Below are 25,195 nucleotides of genomic sequence, written 5' to 3' on the forward strand. Positions count from 1 at the left end.
TTTGTTGTTTTGTTCACTGACATGCACAGACCAACTGAGTGCAGACCAAGATTTACAATTACAAACAATCATCTCATTCTAAATATCTCTACATGAATGTATTGTGTAATTGGTAGCAAATTGGCATTGCTTGTTAATTTGCTAGAAGCAAACAGTTCTACACATACATATAGAGTACTCACAACCAGTTTACACACTCATATGACTGCTATTACAGTCTAATTAACCTCAAATGTACATCAGAAATGACTTCAACAAAGGTGACATTCTATTCTTGTAAAAATATGATTCCAAGATCTTTTATTTTTGAGTATCAAATGTTTACAGAATATATAGTAAAAAAAATCGCTTTCACATTTGTCTTCAAAGCTAGCATTTCCAGTCATCTGAAGATTACACAAGAGAATGTTACATAAATAAATAAACAGTCGTACCATGAATGGAGTTTTCTGATAGGTTCATATTTGACTGTTGAAGATGGCAAATAGTATGTGTGATGTTTAGCTAATGTGATTAGCTTTTAGGTCAAGCTGAGTGTTTGCAGCAATTCCGAATATCTACATAAAATTCTAACTTGCAGTAACTGCTACAAACAATTCATAACCAGCAATCATAACTAGTTATGACCAAATCATCACCAGCAGTAACAGGCTGAAAACAATTTTTAATCGGCAATAACTAGCAACCAACAACTTATAACCAGCCATCATAATTGGCTACTTCAATGATACGCTAATTATTCGGATGTCATCGTATGGTTTATCAGTTTTTGGATTGGTTCTGACATCACTGATCTTTTGTACGACTTCCATTCCTTTTACTACACGTCCAAACACAGTGTGTTTGTTATCAAGCCATGGCTGAAAAGAGACAAGATAGTAAAAAATATTATTTATTATTATACATCTGTCACTGTAAGTTACAGCGTGCCATAATTTGGTGGTATTGCTCTGTGTATTTTTATTCTACCATATTAGGAAATGTGAATTCCAAGTACGAAGCGATTATGTGCATTAGCGTCCTCTAATAATAAAAACAAATATGGCTGCCTCCAGCATTTGACCGGTCTCCAGACAAAAAAGTTTGTTAAATCTGTTCTAAACTTTTTGGATTTTGGAATTCCCATGACCACAAAGTATGCACTCAAACAGTACACCGTCACATTGATCTCCGCTGTGCATCAGTCGATACTCCCATTGTACTGTCTTTGTGCATACTTTTCAGTGTCCTTGTAATAACCTCATATTATTGTGCATTAATTACAATATTATTACAGCAGTGCAGTGCTGAAAGCATCCTAAAAATGACATCAATTATATTACCGTTACATATGACATATCACTCTCTACTTTCCTATGTTTCTGAATGCTAGTGTCAGGGCTGCTTTAAATGAGGATAAAGAAGTAGGTCGCCTCAGTTAAGGGAGATAAAATTAGCATGTGCCTTTTCAAACAAAATATAAAAATATTTGGCTTTAAGCCATTGTGATGTACAATTATAAAAGGTTTTCCATTCTTAATTTTAACACAAGTCATTGAAAATGACACAGTCCCCGTTAAATTTTTGAAAGTTCTCTTTGTGCTCATCATATTAAAGCCTGTCCTTGAAACTTGAGTTCCAAGTGGCGTATACAACAGATTGTTTATTTACATCATCAAAACACGTGTTCCGTGTAGTACCGGTAGTAATATGGCCAAAAATAAAAACAGCCGTTATTCGGCCATCTTTGATCTGATTAGGAAACACACTGATATGTATGATGTACGTGTCAATACGAATGAAAATGGTACATAAATTGTGGAAATATAGTAGGCCAAAAAGTCAGATGGCTGTCAATCGGCCATCCTTGACCAGATTTTGAAACAAATTGTCATGGACATGCATCCTAACATGTATAAAGTACATGTATGTGCCAAATTTGAATGAAAACTGACAGAGCACGCATAAAGAGATACCGCATAAAAAAAACAAAAAACAAGATGCCTGCCAGTTGACCATCTTTGATCCAATTGCGCAATAAGTCGTCATGAACATGTATCCTAACATGTATAATCTATGTACCAAGTTTGAATGACAACTGACATTTAAAAGCATGTCCAAAATACAACATTTTCATAAAAAACAATATGGCTGCTAGTCGGCCATTTTGAATCGAATCGCTAAACCACTGCATGTGCATATGTCCCACATAAAGTACTAGGCACATGCAAAGAATGAACGGAATCGGTCCACAGGATTCTGAAATATGATTCTGGACAGACTGACGCATGGACGGATGGAAACACGGAAGGACAGACTCAGGAACTCACGGACGGCCGGGGACAAGTATCTTAACATGTATGATCTATGTATTAAATTTGAATGAAAACTGACAAAGCATGTCCAAAATACGACATTTTCAAAAAACAAGATGGCTGCCAGTCGGCCATCTTTGATCCAATTGTGAAATAAATCGTCATGGACATGTATCCTAACATGTATAATCTATGTACCAAGTTTGAAAGAAAACTGCCAAAGCATGTCCAAAATACACTATTTTCAAAAAACAAGATGGCTGCCAGTCGTCCATTTTGAATCTAATCGCTAAACCACTGCATGTGCATATGTTCCACATAAAGTACTAGGCACATGCAAAGAATGAACGGAATCGGTCCAAGGGATTCTGAGATATGACTCCGGACGGACGCACGAACGCACGGACGGAGGCCGAATTATAAGTCCCCGTTTTTGGACTTCGTCCGAACGGGGACTAAAAAAATCTAAAATTGAACAAATTGCGACAAATCCAAATGGAGCTATTCGGAACTCAAGATGTACAGTTGAAATGGCAGTTCAAGTATTGTTATTCAGATAGCGTGCATGGATAGCAGAGAAAATCTACATATAAGGAGCATTTACAGTGATTTTATTTTCATATTTATTAAAAGGATGAATTGCTTTACAAGGGTGAAAAGAAGCATTTGTACTTACACATGGCACTACTGTCACAAAGAATTGAGAACCATTGCTATTGGGTCCTGCATTGGCCATTGACACTGTGTACGGTCTATCATGTCTTAGGTTGGGATGGAACTCATCTTCAAACTCACCACCCCATATTGATTCACCACCAGTTCCAGTGCCTAGAATGACAGACAATTAAAGTGGTATGATGTGATGCACTACATACACAGAGAAGGATCTTTATTGGCGCGAGATGAACAGACTCAGAACAGAAAAAACTGCTTGAATTTCTTTCTATTCCCAGTTGTGTTTGGAAGGATTGTGTCATTAAAAACAAATTCTTTCAGGCAGCCTGTACTGTACATTTGAATGTAATCAATCCAGGCATGTCAAATAATAATATAATATTTTTTATGGGTTTTTGGAGAATAGAAAAAGAACTAATTAGACTAGTTTGAATTCTGAGTAAATGTTGCAAATGTACAAAAAGGCAGAGCAAACACACAGTAGCAAAGTAAGTGATCCCATTTTCACATGGTGCCTGAATGGTATTACTGTATTTGCACATTTAAAACATTTGTATACTGATTTATTCAAATATGACATATTTTTTTCAAACAAAAATCTCTGTAATTTACGCTACTAATACACCAAATATGGTAATTAATCTAATCTTACCAAGAGGATCTCCTGTCTGCGTCATAAATCCTTTTATTACTCTGTGAAAAATATGTCCATTATAATATCCATTTTTGCTATGAACACAGAAGTTTTCAACAGTCTTGGGACACCTATACAAAGAGAAAGACAACAACTGAATACTGAACTGTTTTTAACAATACAGTTTTTCCAACAGTGAAATTAACAAACTTAAGACAGAGGGTTGTAGCATTCCAAATTCTGGAGGGGGTGCGAAAAAATGCAGAGAAGTGGATTTCTTCAAACTAGACAATCTACAAAGTGCTTAAATATGAAACAAATCTTGTTATCTTTCATGTGTATTGTATTTCAAACATACTGGTACAAGCATTTAAACTTTGATCTTGCTCATGCTTAGAACTGGTTCCCCATGTTTCAATACATTTGAAAAGGAATTGGAAGTGTTTCTGTGCATTAATAAATTTCTAAATATGCAAATTAAATGGGCTGATCAATTCAACATGTTAAAATCATCTATGCAAATTAATTATGCAAAATGTTGCTATGATACATAATAAACAAGCTGAAAACACTAATTAATATGTTATATATACTAAGAATCAAACGACTGACACTAAACAAAAACAATCCATTATAGTGGCCTATCTAATTTCAGTAACTAGATGCACAGAGCCGGGAACAGCCGGTTATTAGCATATTGTGTACGTAGTGCACATGCTTCGGGCTCTTTTTTCCGTATCCACAACGTATTTGTCATCACAGTGAAGTCAATTGAAGTTTACGTTTCACCATGTTGATATGGTACTGAATGTTGTTTTTGTATTCCAAGCCCACACATAAGCAATGCTACTAGATATATACAACAGCTAACAATCCACACCAACCATGGAGCTAAAAAAAGAAGGAGAGTGAACTCCCTTTGATGTTATTGTTACCATGACTTCTGCCGACTATTTGGTCAACAGATAACACTTGACGGGTTTATCAGGGGTTTACTGGACGTGAATATTTAATTAGATATGATCAGACGTTCTCAGATGAGTTCGGTCGTTATTACAAAGCAGGGTGAGGGACGAAAAAACTTTAAAACGACTCAAGTAGGAACAAAACATGACCAGAATTACACAGTAACTTCTAAATTGGTGATGTGTAATACACAAGTAATTGTGATGGAATCAATGTATCGTTAACTTGCCGGTTTGGCCATGATATGCCGTTAATGGCACCTACCCTAGCATGACGTAGAAGAGGTCAGCTTACTATTTAACTAACTTTCAAAATCTACGAAAAAATAGAATTTACCGGAGCTCAAATTTAACGTGTCGTTTTTCCCAAAGCACGTGTTGTCTATGAGGGCTCACGCAGAAAGTAGGGCAGATAAACAGAAATGAAAAACGCGATTGTGCATTTGGCCATGGGAGCTCTAACTTCAATTCAAGCTTGTTGGAAAGTACATGGAAAACACTATATATCAGTGGTAATTTATCGTCTGCGGCCAAGTATTTGATTTTAAAATCAATTTCTTGTGAGCAATGTTTTCGACATTATGAGAACCACATAAATTGTAACAACTTGCTGAAAACCCGTCCGATTTCCATGACTCAAACGCAGACCTGTAGAACTGATGGCACTCTTCCGTAATTACCGCTACACGCATGTTCACCAACCTTTGACGTCAACTGCGCAGAACAAAAATAATCGTTACACCTCACAAAGGCGAAGAGGGCTGAATAACCAGTGTGACGGCAGTCAGCAGAAGTCATTGACATAAAAGGCGTGTAAACACAAAAGAATAATCAGCTGAAAACAAAAGACTCAAGTAGGATTAAAACCAGTTCGGTCTCCTTTTTTTAGCTCCATGCATCAACCCAACGACAGCTGAGGATTAGTACACACTCCCAACATGACATATGCTGTAATTACAATTCTGGTTTCCCCATTACTCTGGGTCATAGTACACCAGTGTGCAAGTATATCAGGACATTCTGTCATTCAGTATGATAGAAGTATTCCAGCTCACAAGGTAAAACATATTTTTATGATATCTCTAAAATTATGCATGCGTGGCAGTTCAATATTTCACATACAAACTTTTTGCACTCACAAGGAACCAGTGGCATGAGACGAATAAAAAACATTTCGCCAGTGCATACCTTGCCCTGACTTTTCATTTACCATATTACCCCGGGCACGCGCCCAGGGGCCTGAACGTACAAAATCGGGAAAAAATGGGGGTGGGCGCTTACCCGAGGACCACCCCAAAAAAGATTTTAAAAAGTTGTTTTTGTGATCGTATGATAAGGTCAAATAAAGGAATGCTTTCGTACACTTTGTACACGTACTTATTTCTTGATTTATGCGAGGTTTCAATAAACGTGAGCACTCGGTCAAGATCTGCGGGAACACTAAGACACAGGGTCGAATTTTAAGAATAAGACTTGTTTTATGTCAGCGAATGAAGTTGTATTACTCACTGAAATTGACTACAAACCATGGTAAATATTGTAATCAATGCACGGTTACATTTTTAGTAACCGTGATCAGTGCAAGTCGAAACGGTCGGGAAAAACCACCGCTTGTAATCCAAGAAGGCGAAGACCTCATTAGCATAATTTTGTTCACGCACGTATTGATACATCGCATCGTAATTACTGAAGAATAGCAGATAGGGTTATGAAACAAAAAAAACTTTTATTACTGATGTGAAATGTTTATAAACTATTGTGAATATATAAACATATCCAAATGGCGATACATAAAAAACAGACTGAAAATAAACTCTGGTCGACCTCATTAACATGATTTATTCACGCACCCACACACTTGACAAAATTATGATGCAACAAGTTCCCACCGTCGGCATGCCTCATTATGGTTATCGTAATGGACTTGAGGTCGGCAAAATGTTTTTTCTTCAACGACAGAAAAATAATCCACATGACCGTAATGCCATAGCTGTGATGAGGGATGGAAAGAAAGTAGCAATGTCTCAAAAGTGCTAGCTCCCGTCGGGGCTCCCGTTCACAGTCAGCTGGCATCGATGTCGCTGGGTGTACATGATAGAGGGAAGTTGTGCAACCAAATTTGACGAGTTCGCAGTTTTTCGCCGATAAAAAAATAACTAAGGCAAAAACTCACGGTTTTTCAGCATTTTTGTAATAACGACATTATACTCTATCAATAATCCGCCCCAAATAGAAACATTTCCACTAATTCTTGTGTTTTTTCGAAGTTTTTCGAAAAACCTGCGATTAGGCTGCGAAAGTAGAATATTCCAGAGGGGGTGAAACGGAAGAGCCAAACTTAACGTGTAAAAATAGAACGCATATTTTGACCTCTACGTGGCCAACCAATGGCTGGACACGGATACGTTTTTGGTCGTTGCCAAAGAGCCCCGCGTCCATCGCCTGGCGATGCTCTTCCAATGAGTTTTTACGTAAAAACACAAACAAAACGGCCCTTTTCAGGGCCACCACACACTCCAAAAAGAGAACTACCGTAACAAACACACTATTTAAATAAATCAAACGCGTTCGTTTTTGACAAATAAAACTTTATTGTTGACCTAATTCTTGGCTAAAAATCACCCTGGGCGTTTTACCGAGGATGTCCCCAACATGTAACTTTTGTGAAAACAGGAGGGTGGGCGCTTGCCCAGGGAGGGCGCGTACCCGGGGTAATACGGTAAAGTCAATGCTAACAACATAATGCTCCCAGATGATGATGTCACACTTTACCCACAATCCTTCTTGAAGAATCAAGATGGCAGACTACATAATACTGAATATCTCAAGAAAAAAATATAAACATAAATTTAAAATATATAAAATATATTAAAATTCTCCTACATTTGTGGAGCTCTTTTATCTGGGAGTATTATGTTGTTTGGCTTGATTTTTCTTTTAAGGGCAAGGTAAAAAAAGCATATTATTGGTAAATCATGTACTTACTCATTGGGAAATAGTTTAACATGGATGTCTCCCATAGATGTATGAATTATCACATTCTCAGATATCCTCAACAGTGGATTCTGAAATGAAATAACACCTGTTACCATGACAACTCCACGATGGGCAAAAACAATGTCTTCATCCAATATACAACTTCATTGACATTTTTTCAGAAGGTAAATTAATCACTGTATATCACCTGTGTAGCTGCCATTACTTCTTCCTTGGTTGGTTTTTCATTGAAGACATCTCTCTCAGCATCAGCACTAAACATAAATTCGCATAAATCATTAATACATGCATTTGTTTTTTATCTAAAAAATAGTTGTTTTGCACATAGGATAATAAATCATTATCTGGACAATTATGCTACACATCTCGTAATGACTGATAGTTTTTATATCCCCAAAATGAATCTAACTTTATGCCAAAAAACAATAAAATTTATTGCAACAAACCATTGGAATTCCCTTCCTAGCACAATCAAAAACGTAATGAACAGGCACACATTTAAATCAAAATTAAAACATGCTCTCATAAGTCAGTGAAAAGACAAAATGTCCACTATAATTTTATTTCATATGTTTTTTATGTATATTTTTCTTTTGTAAGTTTATAGTTCCTGTTATGATTATGTATGATTAAGTTGTTTTTTCTCCAAGCAATAGAAAATCAAAAAAAGCTTAGAAAGAACTCCCGCGTGCTGAGAGTATTGAAAAACATTAAAAATTAATTCAAAATTACTTAATTATGCTAATAAGGTAATTAATATGCACAAATATTCAGCCAAAAAATAATCAGGTATGCGCAGTATCCTATGACATGTATAAAATTTCATTGAAATGTGATGATTACTACTTGAAATATCAAAAGCTGAAAATTAATTATGCAAATTAGGTAATTAATATCTACTGATATTACCCTAAAAACTATCAGGTTTGTGCAGTGTCCTATGACATCTATGTACCAAGTTTTATTGAAATGTAATGATTAGTACTTGAGATATCAGTGGAAAGCTGAAAATTGATTAATCACTATGTAAATTAGGTAATTAATATTGCACACATTTTTACCCAAAACTAATCAAATCTACGCATTAGTTTGGAGCATCTATGTGCCAAGTTTCATCGAAATCCAATGAGTGGTTCATTAGATATCAGTGAAACAGTCATGGAACAGCTAAAAATCCGCTAATTATCATGCAAATTAGGTAATTAATATGCATGGATTTTTACCAAAATTTGCGCATTGGTCCAGAAATCAATATATGGTTCTTGAGATATCAGTGGAACAGACACACACACACACACACACAGACAGACACACACACTAACTGCAAAGACTCCCTTTTTGTGCTTCGCACACAGGAGTAAAAAATGATTTAATCAGTTTATTTTTTTTTCTCTTTTGTGTCTATTTAATTTATTACAAAACTATCGTATGTACTTATATATAATGTACTGTTTAATTTGTTTGTTCTTTTCAAGGGTCACAGACTAAACTAGTTCCAGAAATTATTTCTGTGATCCTCACTATAAGCAATTTAAATAAATATATATTTAAAATTCAAATTATACATTTATTTACTTAATTTTATTTACTCATTTGTTTATACTAGTATATCAAATTCATTTGTATATTATTATCTGTTTTATAGTGAAATAAACTTCATTCATCAATTACCAAATCTATGTCAATCTTCGCTATTTGAATTGTAAATATATTTTGCAAGACCAAGTATGCCTTTCATCACATTATCATACAATCGTATGCAGTGAAGTTGATTTGTTAGTTGCCGTACCTTTTAACATCTTGTGGTTCTCTCCTGGTAAACATGAAAAATCTATTTTTCTTGAATGCCGTGCAGAAGAGTGTTGGGTCAGTAAATACATTCTGTAATGCTGGATTGTCAGAGGCTTTCATCTCCAAAGTCTCTGCAGATTGTACTTTCTCAATTTTGCCTTGGAATAATGAAAGATGAAGAAAACGTACATTTTCTGGCTGCAAACATACAAAAATAAATGATATTAACTACAAACGTAGTATTTATGCCATGACAGTAAAAGTTCAGGAGTGTAGAAATAATGATATTAGGACAATAAATCCAAAAGTTTCACAGATTTATTAAATGTGTTCATGGATTTATTAAATCAATGTGATTCCACCAGAAATTGCATTCATGAAATTGGGGGATCCTTGATGTTGAACTCTTTGTACAAACTTTGCAGGGCTGAGACACAAACAAAAGAAATCAACATTTTGAATCAAATCACAAAACCAATTTTGAATGAAATGTGCCCAGGCAAGCGTGAAAAACGGTTCAAATATTGTCAGTGTTTTTTTTTTTTTTTTTTTTTTTTTTTTTTATAAATGGCAGCAAATCAGTCAGTTAAGATCAAGGAAATCGATATGTCTTGCCCTTATACCAAATTTAAACAAAATCTGTAAAATTTAAACAAGAAATGGGTAGAAGACTTGTAAAAATCAAAATCTAAAACAAAATAATGTTTATCAGTAACCTACTATGGTTAATGAAAATAGAAAGTTTGAACCAAAATGGTCCAGGCATGTTACTTCCAGAAAATATACTAGAGTGAATATATTTTAAAAACAAAATTATCAGTGTCGACATATTAATTCTGGTTTTCTGAAAAACTCAAGAAATGTTTGCGATGAAATGTATAACTTACCTTGCCAAGTGTGAGTGTGCATTGATTTGTGTGAAGATTGATCACTTTAATTCCCAGCATTGTGGAATACATTATAAAATTACTACTCTCATCAAAAACTGAAAAAAAATACACAAACATTTGGTCAAAATACCATTCATCATATAGTCATGCTTAATATTTCCCCGGATGAGACTAAAACGGATGGGCTTTGAAATCAGTATTTACAATTTCGTTCATACTGAGATTAATAAAGTGAAGACTTACCAACATTTGAATATTTCAGTGATTTCGATTTACTGAGATCTCTTTCAGTTGCCATGCGACGACCAAACTCCATGTCAGGCAGCTGTTGTCTCATTTGCTGCAGCTCAGTGAAACGTTCCAAAGATTCATCAATAACTTTAATTTTTTTACCTGTTAAAAAACGGAATATTCTAACCTGTAATGAAAAGAGAAGGTTTAGAATTGAATGTACTTTATGTATCATGTGAAAATTTAAACAAATCAAGCAATTCAGTGATTTTTTTCTTTAAATAAATCCACATTCTAGTTGCCAATACCTACATCTAAACAAGCAGCCTATCGGCTTAGATAGCTCCGCTGTTAGCAATGCACATTTCAATTAAAGAACTGAAGACATCATTAGAAAATGAACAATATGAATAGTATCAAAGCAATCGGACTTACAGTTTTTAACAAGAAGTCGAAAATATCACTTTTTACCAAAAATTACAAAAATATTCACCAAAATAAATTAATTAGAGAATTGAAGATATCATCACGAAATGAACAAATCTGAGAAAGGTCTACATGTAGTATCTAAATATGTAATATCAAATCAATTGAACTATTGGTTTTTAACAAGAAGTCGAAAATATCACTTTTTACCAAAAATGACAAAAATATTCACCAAAATTAGAGAATGGAAGATATCATCACAAAATGAACAAATCTGAGAGAGGTCCACATGTAGTACCTATATATGTAATATCAAAGCAATCGAACTTGCGGTTTTTAACAAGAAGTCAAAAATATCACTTTTTACCAAAAATGACAAAAATATTCACCAAAATTAGAGAATTGAAGATATCATCACGAAATAAACAAATCTGAGAGAGGTCCACATGTAGTACCTATATATGTAGTATCAAAGCAATTGGACTTGCGGTTTTTAACAAGAAGTCGAAAATATCACTTTTCACCAAAAAATGACAAAAATATTCACCAAAATTAGAGAATTAAAGATATCATTACAAAATGAACAAATCTGAGAGAGGTCCACATGTAGTACCTATATATGTAATATCAAAGCATTTGCACTTGCGGTTTTTAACAAGAAGTCGAAAATATCAGTTTTTACCAAAAATGACAAAAATATTCACCAAAATTAGAGAATTAAAGATATCATTACAAAATGAACAAAACTGAGAGAGGTCCACATGTAGTACCTATATATGTAATATCAAAGCAATTGCACTTGCGGTTTTTAACAAGAAGTCGAAAATATCAGTTTTTACCAAAAATGACAAAAATATTCACCAAAATTAGAGAATTGAGGATATCATCACGAAATGAACAAATCTGAGAGAGGTCCACATGTAGTACCTATATATGTAGTATCAAAGCAATTGGACTTGCGGTTTTTAACAAGAAGTCGAAAATATCAGTTTTTACCAAAAATGACAAAAATATTCACCAAAATTAAAGAATTAAAGATATCATTACAAAATTAACAAATCTGAGAGAGGTCCACATGTAGTACCTATAAATGTAATATCAAAGCAATTGCACTTGCGGTTTTTAACAAGAAGTCGAAAATATCAGTTTTTACCAAAAATGACAAAAATATTCACCAAAATTAGAGAATTAAAGATATCAACATGAAATGAACAAACCTAAGAGAGGTCTACCCAAGGTACATATACACCAAGTATCAAAGCATTTAGGCTTGTAGTTTTCAAGAAGAAGTCGAAAAAGTAAAACATTGGCACGGACGACGACGACGGACAATCACTCATATGATAAGCTCCGCTCGACAAAGTCGACAGCGGAGCTAAAAAACAATATGGCCATGGGTTGGCTAGTTAGCCATTTTAAATCAAATCTATGGAACAAAACTTAATATGCTAATCAATAACACTGCAAAAGAACATCATTTTGTTTTGGGATGTGAACAAAAAACAAGCCTGAGGTAGACAGTGGTATTAGGCTTCCCATGATGTAACATCATTCTGCATGTTTCAGTGCAAGTGATGTCATCATTCTCTATGTTTCAATGCAAGTAATGTCATCATTCTCTGTGTTTCAATGCAAGTGATGTCAGCATTCTCTGTGTTTCAGTTCAAGTGATGTCATCATTTTGTGTGTTTCAGTTCAAGTGATGTCATCATTCTGTGTGTTTCAGTGCAAGTGATGTCATCAATGTCCTTCACAACAGAAAGTTTAGCATATATGAATTGAAATGATTAACCCCATGCATGTCCGGCTTAATTAACAAAGAAATTCCAAAATATTTTACATATATACAAAATAAAACTAGAACATAGTAGACATTCGTTTACATATACATACCCTGCGATCAAAGGACATTGTAACAAACATTTTACCATTCGGTGAAAAAATCAATGATGTAGGTACTGTTTTGCACTGGAAAAAAAAAATGTTTTAAAATAAGTGTATTTCATTCATATAATACATACTTGTTAGCAGGACTGCTGCCATACAATTGAATACACTGTAAAACACTTTTTATAATAAACAAATTTTCACTAATTTCAGGAGTCAATGAAAATGAAAACATTTTGTAGCAGTGAAAGTTGACCTATGACACAAAGCATCTGTGACTTTGATGTAATTTTAAATCATGAAAATTTCCAATCACAAAAAATTAAACAGATTACAATATTAATTGTATAGCTTTGAATTAATTACAAGCTGAATAATTAACGAAAAATTACTGTTATGCTATTATTAATAAAATTGCATTCCAACTTTGTATGACGTGTATAAAACCTCTCACTAACATAATTTAACAACTCTTCCTGAAATAAAGCGACCTTGAATGATGTATTATTTTGTGTATATCTTCAGTGCTCCAATATTTTTGGATTTGTTGCCAAATAAATAGATTTTATAATTTTTCATGGTAGGGAGGTGTTCTGTGTATAATACAAAGTGGGGATGCACTTTAATGACCAATTAAGTATCTATAAAGTTTACTGTGGAATAAGTACACTTTGATATTTCAGTCTCAATCAGAACTACTGTAAAATACTTTATTTTCGCTTGCGATTAAATTTAATAAAATCCTGGGAATATACTTTTTTTGCGATATTTTACATTCCACTTGTCCAAAATCAGTGAAAATACTAAACACCCAAAAAATCATTTCGGTGAAAAATAATTCCAAATTAAAAGTATTTTATAGAGTATATTATAAAGTATTTTACAGTTTTACTTGAAGTTTGAAAAGATTTCAATAAGTTTTATCATTGAGAAGTTACTGAGAGAATGCATTTCAAGAAATCACCCAAAGTACATAGCACACAGTAAGCAGAGTTTTAAATATTTGGAAGAAGTGTATTTACAATTAGTACCGATATATAGGAATAGCAATCACTTAGAAAGTCTGTTCTGCTTATGTTGCTAATTCTATTGGAACTTTAGCATATGCAATTAGCTCATGAATATTGAATGGTATGAAGCCTGCCATAAATGGTATGAAGCTTGCCATAAATACTATGAAGCCTGCCATAAATGGTATGAAGCCTGCCATAAATGGTATGAAGCCTGCCATAAATAGTATGAAGCCTGCCATAAATGGTATAAAGCCTGCCATAAATGGTATGAAGCCTGCCATAAATGGTATAAAGCCTGCCATAAATGGTATGAAGCCTGCCATAAATGGTATGAAGCCTGTCATAAATGGTATGAAGCCTGCCATAAATGGTATAAAGCCTGCCATAAATGGTATGAAGCCTGTCATAAATGGTATGAAGCCTGCCATAAATGGTATGAAGCCTGCCATAAATGGTATGAAGCCTGTCATAAATGGTATGAAGCCTGCCATAAATGGTATAAAGCCTGCCATAAATGGTATGAAGCCTGTCATAAATGGTATGAAGCCTGTCATAAATGGTATAAAGCCTGCCATAAATGGTATGAAGCCTGCCATAAATCGTATGAAGCCTGCCATAAATCGTATGAAGCCTGCTATAAATGGTATGAAGCCTGTCATAAATGGTATAAAGCCTGCCATAAATGGTATGAAGCCTGCCATAAATGGTATGAAGCCTGCCATAAATGGTATGAAGCCTGCCATAAATGGTATGAAGCCTGCCATAAATGGTATAAAGCATGCCATAAATGGTATGAAGCCTGTCATAAATGGTATGAAGCCTGTCATAAATGGTATGAAGCCTGCCATAAATGGTATGAAGCCTGCCATAAATGGTATGAAGCCTGTCATAAATGGTATGAAGCCTGCCATAAATGGTATGAAGCCTGCCATAAATGGTATGAAGCCTGCCATAAATGGTATAAAGCATGCCATAAATGGTATAAAGCCTGCCATAAATGGTATGAAGCCTGCCATAAATGGTATAAAGCCTGCCATAAATGGTATGAAGTCTGCCATAAATGGTATTCATGGTAAACAAAAATATGCTTTGAATCTATACATTTATTGTTATAAAAAATAAATCTTACACACCTTTGCAAATTCATATAAATCAGTATCTGTTTTGAATTGGAATTTGACTGTTTTTTTGGGAAACGTAAAATCTTGTTTGGGACCTGCCCAGTACTCCAACATGCCAGAACTATCTGCTGATATGACCACATCATATACTGGATTGTACTGAAAAAATCAAAAATACAAGAATTAGCAACTTGTTATGCATTTATAAAAAATACAGGTCTAATCTTATTTGAATTAAAACAAACATTTCTTTGCATCATAAATCTGAGTAAACCTTGATGTATCTTTAATAACAACTTGACTTCTTCGTGAATTCAGGTCTTTGTATATTACGAGGACATGGGTTTGTTTCAGTAGCACTGACCGACCCCCCCTCTACAGTTTCCACTGAGATTTATAATGGTATGATCCATTTATCCACTAGCTCTGACAACTGAAGGTATATTTAGACCACATGTGTCAATGTGCCTGGCCAAGAATTATAAACAGTAACTGCAAAGTGTTTTCACTGATCTTCAACTTTGAGACCAAGTATTTCAGTGATGGCTCTTTATAGTGGAATGCAATTTTTACAGTTTAAAGATATAATATACAACAAAATTTCTGACCATTTTTTTTCAAGATTTTGTTTTCTTAAAACCAAACAAAAACCAGACTGTGATCCATTTCTGTCACTGATTCAGATCAAGGTCATGACATCACTGAAAACCCTAGCATTACCATCTAACCTAATTATTTATTCTGAGCATGCTCAGTTGTTCTCTCAGTGTTGTTGGAAGAGGCAATTTATGATGAAAATCGTGAAAAAGACCCACTTAAGATTTTCAGATCTTAAAAAAGAAATTATGTGCATATTCAACAAAGACTTGTTCATCAACCTGCCAAGTTTAATCAATATCTGCTAAATGCTAGACATGTAAAGGAAATGTCACAGACGGGAACCGGAAATAAGAAACTATACTGCGCTGCGCCTAAAACAGGGACTAAAAACAGCAATATTGAAGTATGTGGGGTTTTTAGGATGGCAGATTATATCAGAAGAGTGGTGTTACAAATAAAGATGACATGCAGTACTACAAAGAGTCAGAGATTGACAAGGTTGCAAAAACAGGTGTGTTTCCTTTGGAATTAGAGTTTTGTTCTGTGTAATAATAATTTTTGATCCAAGGTCAAAACATAACACTAGGATCAAAAGGTATCACAGCTGAAACAGAAACAGATATCACAAATGCTCATACAATACTGACACTTTATTTTCTGTTGCAGACTATTCCATAAACTATTGAATAATAAGTTCTGATAAAATAACTCCATTCCCAGTTTATAATATGCACAAGAATACAATTTAAACTCACAATGACAGGTAGTGAAAAGGCTACATTTAATAATGGAGTTTTAATGGTATACAACAGCAAAGAGTATACAATGAAATGATACATACCTCTATGAGAACAACATTTTTTGAATGAAGTTTGTCTATTGTGTGTATTGGTGTACCATCTCCCTTACCATCATAGACATGAATTACACCGCTGTCTTTCTCAGAACTATCAAAAAAAAAACTTTGATAAATGATACATATCACTGGAGCATGGTGCATATTATTCATAGTAGTCATGTTTAGTGTGAAATATAATATTGTACAGTAGACATGACAATATGCATGATAAAATTCATCCGTCTGTGTAAGCAGAAACAGTACCAAGTTGTGCAAAGGTTTTCATCACTGTGATATGAGAATAAGTGTACAAGAACAATTACCCATAATGCAATGACAATAACTTATGACTGAAAGTTCATTTGGGAAAAAAAAAACACACTAAGAAGTGTAATATTTCTGTTGATTAGGCAAACCAACAGCGGTCAAAACTGCAAATGAATGTCCACTATCATGCTCAAACTTTACATCAAATTAGCATAAATTAGCATATGATTCATAAGCGAGGCTTGTGACTTCTGACATTTTGACATTCTTCAGATAATACAAAGATTATCACCTGATATTACTTATATTTATAGTGCTGGTTATAACTATTGTTGTCAAGGGTTCACTTTTGATTCACTAATATTAATACCGGTACCCCATGACACAACTTGTGTCAACCAGTGCTACAAAAAAGTGATATCAGTTAAGTACGTTTCATAAATATAAATAACATTATTACCATGCAAGGGCAGGTATAGGATCCCCAGATGAGTAAATCCATTCACAACAACTAGCTACATATGGCAGCTTCATCATATTAATCATATCTACAAAAGTAAATGATATTAAATAAATGTTAACATGATCAATATAAAATATTGATATACATCTGTGATATAAAAGGATAAATGTAAAATAATTGACACAAATTAACTTAAACTTGCATCGGTTGGTATGATTGTGTGCTGCATTTGTACGGACCACTGTAAAATATTCTATTTTTGCTCTTTTTCGCAAAAGGGATGATTCAGTGAAAATAAAATCCAACGAATATACTTTTTTTTGTATGTTTTATATGCTAATCTAAAGAAATGAAAGTGTTTAATGTGTTGTCAATAATCTTGAAAGCATTTTACTAGTGACGTTGTTTACCCCAAACTAAGGGATATTGTGAATGTTCACTCACCAAAATTAATGACATCAAAAACCTTGACTGATTTGTCATCTGCAACAGTGCATAACAACAGTCCATCAGAGCTGACACAGATACATTCTATACAACCTGGAGTAAAGAAATAACAAACATGAAATAGTATCGGTAATTAATTTATGTTGAAATTGTTGTCCTGGCAATCAGAAGGTGAGATTCAAACATTATGATGTCACTGTGTGCCTTGAGACATATTCAAAAAAGATAAAAGCATTTTTCAATACAAATTATGTACTCGCACCAAAAGCTACCACTTTTCGTGCACATTGATGGTCAGTAAGGCCAAAAAAATAAATTCTGTGTTTCCAGTAACCCAACTTACGGTACTCATTTTAGAAAAAATAACGAAAAATTTATTTTATGCTCAAAATTGTTCTGCCAATGGACTTTTTGATTTCTTGTACTTCTTTCGATGTAGTAAATGACTAGCTCTTATTTATATTGAGAAAATATATTTTGAAAAATAACTTAGATGTAATTTTTAACATCTGTAGTCAAACCATGATTATATTCCCACAAAAACCTAAGCAAACTATTTAGGAAAAATAAAATGATAAAATAAAATTACCGGAAACATTGAGTTTGTTTTATTTGGCCTAAACAGGTCAACACCAATTGTCTGCTATCGTCATAACAACAATCCATTGACCAAGTCTAAAAACTAGGTGCATCATAAAGTACAAAATAAGAACATACCTAAATGTGCTCGGAAGTGTTTGACAAATTCAATTCCTGAGTCCTGTTTTTTCCAAAACTTAACATGACCATCAGAACTGGCAGTGATAATAAATTGAGACCTTAGACAAAAAAACAATCAGAAATGAAAATTAAAGTTTCTGATCATTTTTATCTTTCAATGAACAATGTGCATTCAGAAAATCAAAACAAAGCGCATCATTGAGTTGCAGGTGTTCTATACTTTAGGATGTAGTAGAGGTTTACAGAAAGTAAAATTCACACAAATTATTTTTTTAGAAGTATTGTTTTAAACAATATCAAACAATAAATTTTATGAAAGTTTATAATTCACACTAATTTAAAATCAATGTTATGTTAGATGTATCCTTCATGTAGTCATGTGACTGCTAAGTAAATCAATCCTTTATTGAAGATTGCAATGAGTACTGTGAAGAAATTGGAAGGGAAAACCACATGAGAAACATAGCAGTGTCAGTGATTTTAAATAACTTTTTTGTTTCTTTTAAATTTATATTTATATTTTTACTGGAAAAGTGTTTCGTTTTTACATTCAGATAGTGACATCTTTTGAATGCATGAATCACTGACTGTTATGTTCACATAAATTACATCTACAATCTATAAACTAGCAGCCTGTCGGCTGAGATAGCTCTGCTGTTATCAATGCGCATTGAAATTAAAGTGCCTGTGCAATGGCCACCCACACGTTTCCCATTTTAGATCTGTGTCCCACTGAAATGGGCAGTTATTGATTTTTTTGCTGAAAATAATTACTCGTTTTCAAGTAAATTTGAGATATTTCTCGTGATGTAGCCACGCCCACCTATCCTGAAACAGTCGACTGTTTTCGGATTTCCGACTTTCGCCAAAAGTGCCCTACCAAATGCCAAAATATGAGAGGAAGTCATACTCCTGAGCCGTAATAACACTGGTCATTCAATATACTTTTAAACAATATACATTCTTCGATCGGGGTTTTTTTTTTTATTTTTTTTTTTTGAGAGAGTTTTTAGATGTTGTGTTGTGGGCAGTTGCAGTGATACATATAGTCATAGTGTAATTATTCACACATTTCTAATCGATCCGAAGGTGCAACATCAGTGGACGAACGACGTGAAAGCAACAAGAAATGGTTGGGGTGGACCTTCTTCTCACAGCGTCATATATAGTGTCCACTTAACTTCAGATTCTTTTTTTTGTTAACTGTCCTCATCCATGGAAAAAAAAAAACTAGGTTTAAAAACGCCGACAACCTGGCGCAACACTTTTGAAAGAAATAGATTCCGAACCAGCCCATGATCACCAAGGCGGATTTCAGTAGAGGGAGAGACGTCGGGCAAGTTTTTCAAATGATTTGACTTTTTGCGATCCTGATTATCATTTTATAGAGACCATTTAGTCCGTTTTAAATAAAAGGTAGCAATAATTTTGACAGTGACACGAAAAACGAAGCGTCTGACAAACAGGAAATTACACAGCCCTTACACACTGCTAATTGTTTTCATTTTTGCAAGCTAAAAGTTTCTGAAGTGTTCGGTGATTGTCGTTGAATGTCGAATTCACACCTCTGTTACCTTTACTTGCAGCTTGATCTGCGTAATAATTTATGGAATAAGAATCCGGGCTTGGACTGTCAATGTGTTTCCACCAAATAAAGTTTTAATATGATGTCATAATTATGACAATCACGCCACGGATCACACTAACTCAAATCCACTCTGAATTTATCTGTATGTATGTCGCTCTTGATTGTTTTTGATATCCTTTAACGCACTTGTCCTCGTCGTGACCCGACGCGCTCATCTATTTCAACAAAATGTCAATTTATTTCCACGCAGCTGTCATTTATTTAGTAACTATGATTTGTCGTTTTTTTAATTATTTTATTTTATTTATTGATCACTATAGTTTAATGTTTAGAATGTCAAAATATGTTCTCTTTTTATTTTAATTTTGAAAGTTTTTTTTGTTTTACTCAGACGATCGATGAAATAAAACAGTGTAGTGACGTGCCGACTAACTTGCTAAATAACGAGACAATTCAGACGTCAAACTCGATTTTGTCCAGCGACAGTGTACAAACATGCGCCGGTGACGATCCCCGGGGAGGATCATGGCAACCCACTACACCAGGATAGACATATTTAGCATCTAACTCAACCCCATGCAACAAACTTGATACTACGTGTTCATTATTTTCCATTCTTCCTCGACGAACAAGTACATAAGTGACAATTTAGTCAAAGATGAGAAAACAGCACAAGAAATTTGCCTTAGTTACACGTATCGGCAATGCAAGCTGCCCAGTGACTTCCCCTTTTGATGTCACAAGAGGAATTTCTGTATGCAAATGAGATGCTAATGAGGAGCCTCGTTTTAAAATACACAAAAATAAAGTTGCCGCAGACTGCGTTTAAAACACATTTTTTCACTTAAAACAAATAATTTATGCTTAGAAACATAAAAATTAATAATATTTATGTATCAATGGATAATTTTAGGCCTGAAAATAGCGAAAATATAATGTAGTATATATAATATCTATTTCTAAAGCTATTTTCTACTTCTTCATGAAAACCGCTAGCCCGAATGCTTTGATACTTGGTATGTAGGTACCTCAGGTAGACCTCTCTCAGATTTGTTCATTTTGTGATGATATCTTTAATTCTCTAATTTTAGAGCAATTGGACCTGCGTTTTTTAACAAGAAGTCGAAAATATCACTTTTTACCAAAAATGCCAAAAATATTCATGAAAATTAGAGAATTGAAGATATCATCATGAAATAAACAAATCTGAGAGAGGTCCACATGTAGTACCTAGATATGTAATATCAAAGCAATTGGACTTTCGGTTTTTAACAAGAAGTCGAAAATATCACTTTTTACCAAAAATGACAAAAATATTCATGAAAATTAGAGAATTGAAGATATCATCATGAAATAAACAAATCTGAGAGAGGTCCACATTTAGTACCTAGATATGTAATATCAAAGCAATTGGACTTTCGGTTTTTAACAAGAAGTCAAAAATATCACTTTTTACCAAAAATGACAAAAATATTCACCAAAATTAGAGAATTGAAGATATCATCACAAAATGGACAAATCTGAGAGAAGTCCACATGTAGTACCTATATATGTAATATCAAAGCAACTAAGAGAGGTCTACCCAAGGTACATATACACCAAGTATCAAAGCATTCAGGCTAGTAGTTTTCAAGAAGTCGAAAAAGTAAAACATTGACACGGACGATGACAGACGACGATGGACGACGACGACGACGGACAATCACTCATATGATAAGCTCCGCTCGACAAAGTCGACAGCGGAGCTAAAAAGTGAGAAGATTTGATGAGTGTCTGCTGAGTAGTATTCATTTGATTGATACTGGATTGATGTCAGAATTAAGATATACACTAATTTGCATATCAATAGATGAATAAAGGAGTTGCTGCATTATTTTTTTTAAATGGTCATGAAATCTTCTGTGACTAATGTGTTGACGCCTTTGTAAGCAACTAAACATGTTCTAAAAGCTACGGTAATGTTAGTTTATTCACATGAATTTGATTTATTCTAACACTTATTGCATGTCATTACTACTAAAACACAATTTAAATACAGAAATAAGGTTCATGAGTAAACATTGCACATAGCCTGGAATCATGGACAGTATAGTAGGAATCCAGCCATTCAGAGTGCCCTTCAGAGAGCACTCAAGAGGTCACAGGATTCAGTGTCATCATTGATTGGCTGGCTCCATGACTTCAGTACATTACTATGGGAACTCACATGTGCAGACTGACCCATATGCACTCAGTATGTGTCATTTAATTTTGATATGCTGTGTACAATTGTAGGAATATGTTGTTTGAGTATAAATAAAAATCACAGCGAAAAGTAGATATGGTACTACTACAGTCACTTACGTTGTGCATGTATGTACAAGTTTCTGCCACTCACCGCGAAAGCCGATCATCGCGAAGCATGTACCGGTATGTGAAATAACATTTGCACTTCACAGGTTTTCAAGTGTACATGTACAGAGTGTTATTTTTGTAACATTGACTTGAATTTTCATTTAGAGGGACATTTCTGCTATCAAATATCATTGATGTTCTGAGACATTATTAGAACAAACAACCAGTCTGTATTCAAGACTCTATCAAAAATCCATCGATGCAAATGACCTATTTCAATATTAATTAAGAATGTATACTGGTTCAACTGGTCCAGTCTCCGGAATATTAGTAAGCCAGGTTTGAACTAAATAAAGCATTTCAGAACTACCATATTGAATACTAGTTCTCTAAAAAGAATATCATTATACACAAATGTAGTAGAACACATTTTAAGCTAAACAAATGTTATTTAAATCAGAAATAATTCCGAACTGAATGACAGTTGAAAACTGTAGTTTAACTTTATTTTGATTCAACATGCAATTGCACGATCTCATTGTTTTATTTTTATTTGGGCAAGACAAATTGTGATGTGTGTTGAAACTGAAAATGCATGGTTAAAGGAAATGCTTAGTACACATTAATAATTCAACATACACATTAAATACAGCAATATTAGCTGCCAAAATAATGTTAATTTACAATATATCATTCCCTTTTGTTTCTCTCAAATAGAATATCAAACATGCTCAAAGTAATCTATGTATTAGAGTGCTGGAAAATAGTAATTTACATAAACTCATGGTACATGATATATCACATGTTTACTCAATTGATGTTACAATAATTAAAAAATAAGAAAAAAAATGATGAAAAACACAAAAACAGATCACATGTGCCAGTAACATTAGTTACTTACTTGGTGACTTTAACATAAGTAATGACATCTCGATGCATGTAACTTCTTTCATAAGCTTCAGCATTAGGTAAATTCATCAAGTAGACATGTTCAAATTCCAGTACTATGGAGAGAGTGGATGATAAACACAGTGCTGATATAAGATTGCTGGCTAGCACAAACTACCATTCTAACTAACATATTTTCTCTATTACTAGCACAAACTTGTATATAAAAGATTGTGGCATGAAGACCTGCAAGTATTATTTTTTGTCATTTCAGCCACAATACTTGAATACTTATGTCTTACCCATACTATTGTGTCACCTCTACAGATTAGCTCTGTCATTCAAATGATTGCTTCTGATCTCAGACCATAAAAGGGCACTGATATTTTATGAAGTACCTGGAGGCCACCTGACGCTCTCTCTGTTGGTAGAGGGAGCTGGCTTCCAGTAGCATAGATATATAATAAAACTACAGTACAATACAGGATATGGATTGACAATAACACTCTAATTTGTATGTAAGTAAACCTTACAAAATAAATGAAAATGTTGATTCACAGACAGTATACCCAATACAACTTAGGAATACTTGCAGTCACAGTATATGCATAGACTCAGGAGTTTGTAGAGCAAGGAACATTTGCTTGGTTTCATTGTTGTATTGGTTGAATACTCATTATCACATGAAAGGGGGAAAACAATAGCACTGTTTATCAAAACCATTGACTTAATTAGTATAAAATCGTTAACACCATTTCCTTGGTACAATAGTTTTGATTAGTTCCACTTCAAAATGTATTTCTGAGAGTATGCCCAGAATTTAGTTACTGTTTATCTTTTTTTTAATTGTTGTACCAGGAAGGTTTTCTAGTGGCCAGTGGCTCTATCTTATAATGGGAAGACAGGTTAAACATGTATATGGTTCTACTGGAAAAAACATTATGTTTATCTTATTCTCTTTAGTTTAGTTTAGTTTAGTTTAAGGTGGCTTTCCTTATGCGATTGTGGTTTTATTCAGTTGACAAATAAATGCTATTTCCACCCTAGTGGTAAACAACCATGGCTAAGATGAATCTGACATTCAAATATACCCATACAATGCTCATAGAACATAGGACTTCATTTTAAGTTATAACATAATACCTGGCATGTAGGTAAGGGTGCAATATTAACAAAATAGATGAGCTAAATATAACACACACATGTTCACTGTAGAAATATGTGTTGCAAGAAGTTTATTCAAATGGAAACCACAGTATTTAGTTTTCACTAGAACAAGGAGTTGCTCATTAAAAATGTGGAAGAAGGCAACAAAAACTGCACAAGTTATTGTTGCCTTAAGTTTCGAATCAGTTTCTTAAATTGCTACATTTAATGCACTGTTCATGTTAAACTCATCACCAACTAAATCAAATCAACAGGTAGCTTTCTTGAGTGCAATGTGATTGTTTAGGATGTCATAAATTAATTACGTTCGGATCATAACTTGATTTGGTTTCATTATTATATTAATAGGTCATTCACAAGATGCTTCACTCTAGGATGAGGTGGTTGCTCTGGGAGTGTCGGGGAGGGACGTGTTAATGTCGGTAATGTCGTTAATGAATAGGGACAATTAACATGCGTGAAAGGAAACAAAGAAAGTGCAGGTTTAGGTGTGAGGTTGGAACAATGCATAGGGTGGAACGCTCGTTAGCAGTGCACAACGCCTGTGAGACACAATTCAGGACTTTGTGGCGAATGATTGACAGATACAGCATTCCATCTATTTGAGTGACATGCGGCCAGAATCGAATAGTAGAACTAATGGCTATAATTTTGAGCAAACGCCTGAAACTGTGTGTATGCATAAGATATGAAAATGAATGAATACTGAATATTAGTGATAACAACAATGCTGTAGGCAATAATCGTCGAATTTTCACCGCTACTATTAAAATGGCTGTGTTATCGAGAACCGATCCCTACCCTTTCTTTTCTTTGGCTTACTGGCCTCGGTCGGCACTGGTCCAACCCATTCTCCTTCGTCACTGGAATGTGTAACTTCTTCTTCAATTCTGTCAACGGATCGTTTCGTATTTTCCATGGATGTCGCCATCTTGGTGTGACGTCATCACAACATTCTA

General features: G+C 34.1%; 1 protein-coding gene across 1 annotated transcript; it reads right to left on the reverse strand.

Moving 5' to 3' along the window:
- Positions 1–266: 266 nt before the first annotated feature.
- LOC100377731 (peptidylprolyl isomerase domain and WD repeat-containing protein 1-like) lies at positions 267–25,195 on the reverse strand. The gene is made up of 16 exons (XM_085503072.1): positions 25,038–25,195; positions 23,083–23,185; positions 18,257–18,357; positions 17,537–17,632; positions 17,090–17,177; positions 16,366–16,471; positions 14,937–15,083; positions 12,797–12,871; positions 10,490–10,664; positions 10,244–10,341; positions 9,355–9,554; positions 7,753–7,819; positions 7,554–7,633; positions 3,622–3,734; positions 2,971–3,122; positions 267–860 (listed from the first exon to the last, which is right to left on the reverse strand). Exons 1-16 carry the CDS (start codon positions 25,165–25,167, stop codon positions 717–719), a joined length of 1,875 nt encoding a protein of 624 aa, XP_085359198.1. The 5' UTR covers positions 25,168–25,195; the 3' UTR covers positions 267–716.

Source organism: Saccoglossus kowalevskii, chromosome 9 (assembly GCF_978046115.1).
Source record: "Saccoglossus kowalevskii chromosome 9, keSacKowa6.1, whole genome shotgun sequence".
NCBI lineage: Eukaryota > Metazoa > Hemichordata > Enteropneusta > Harrimaniidae > Saccoglossus > Saccoglossus kowalevskii.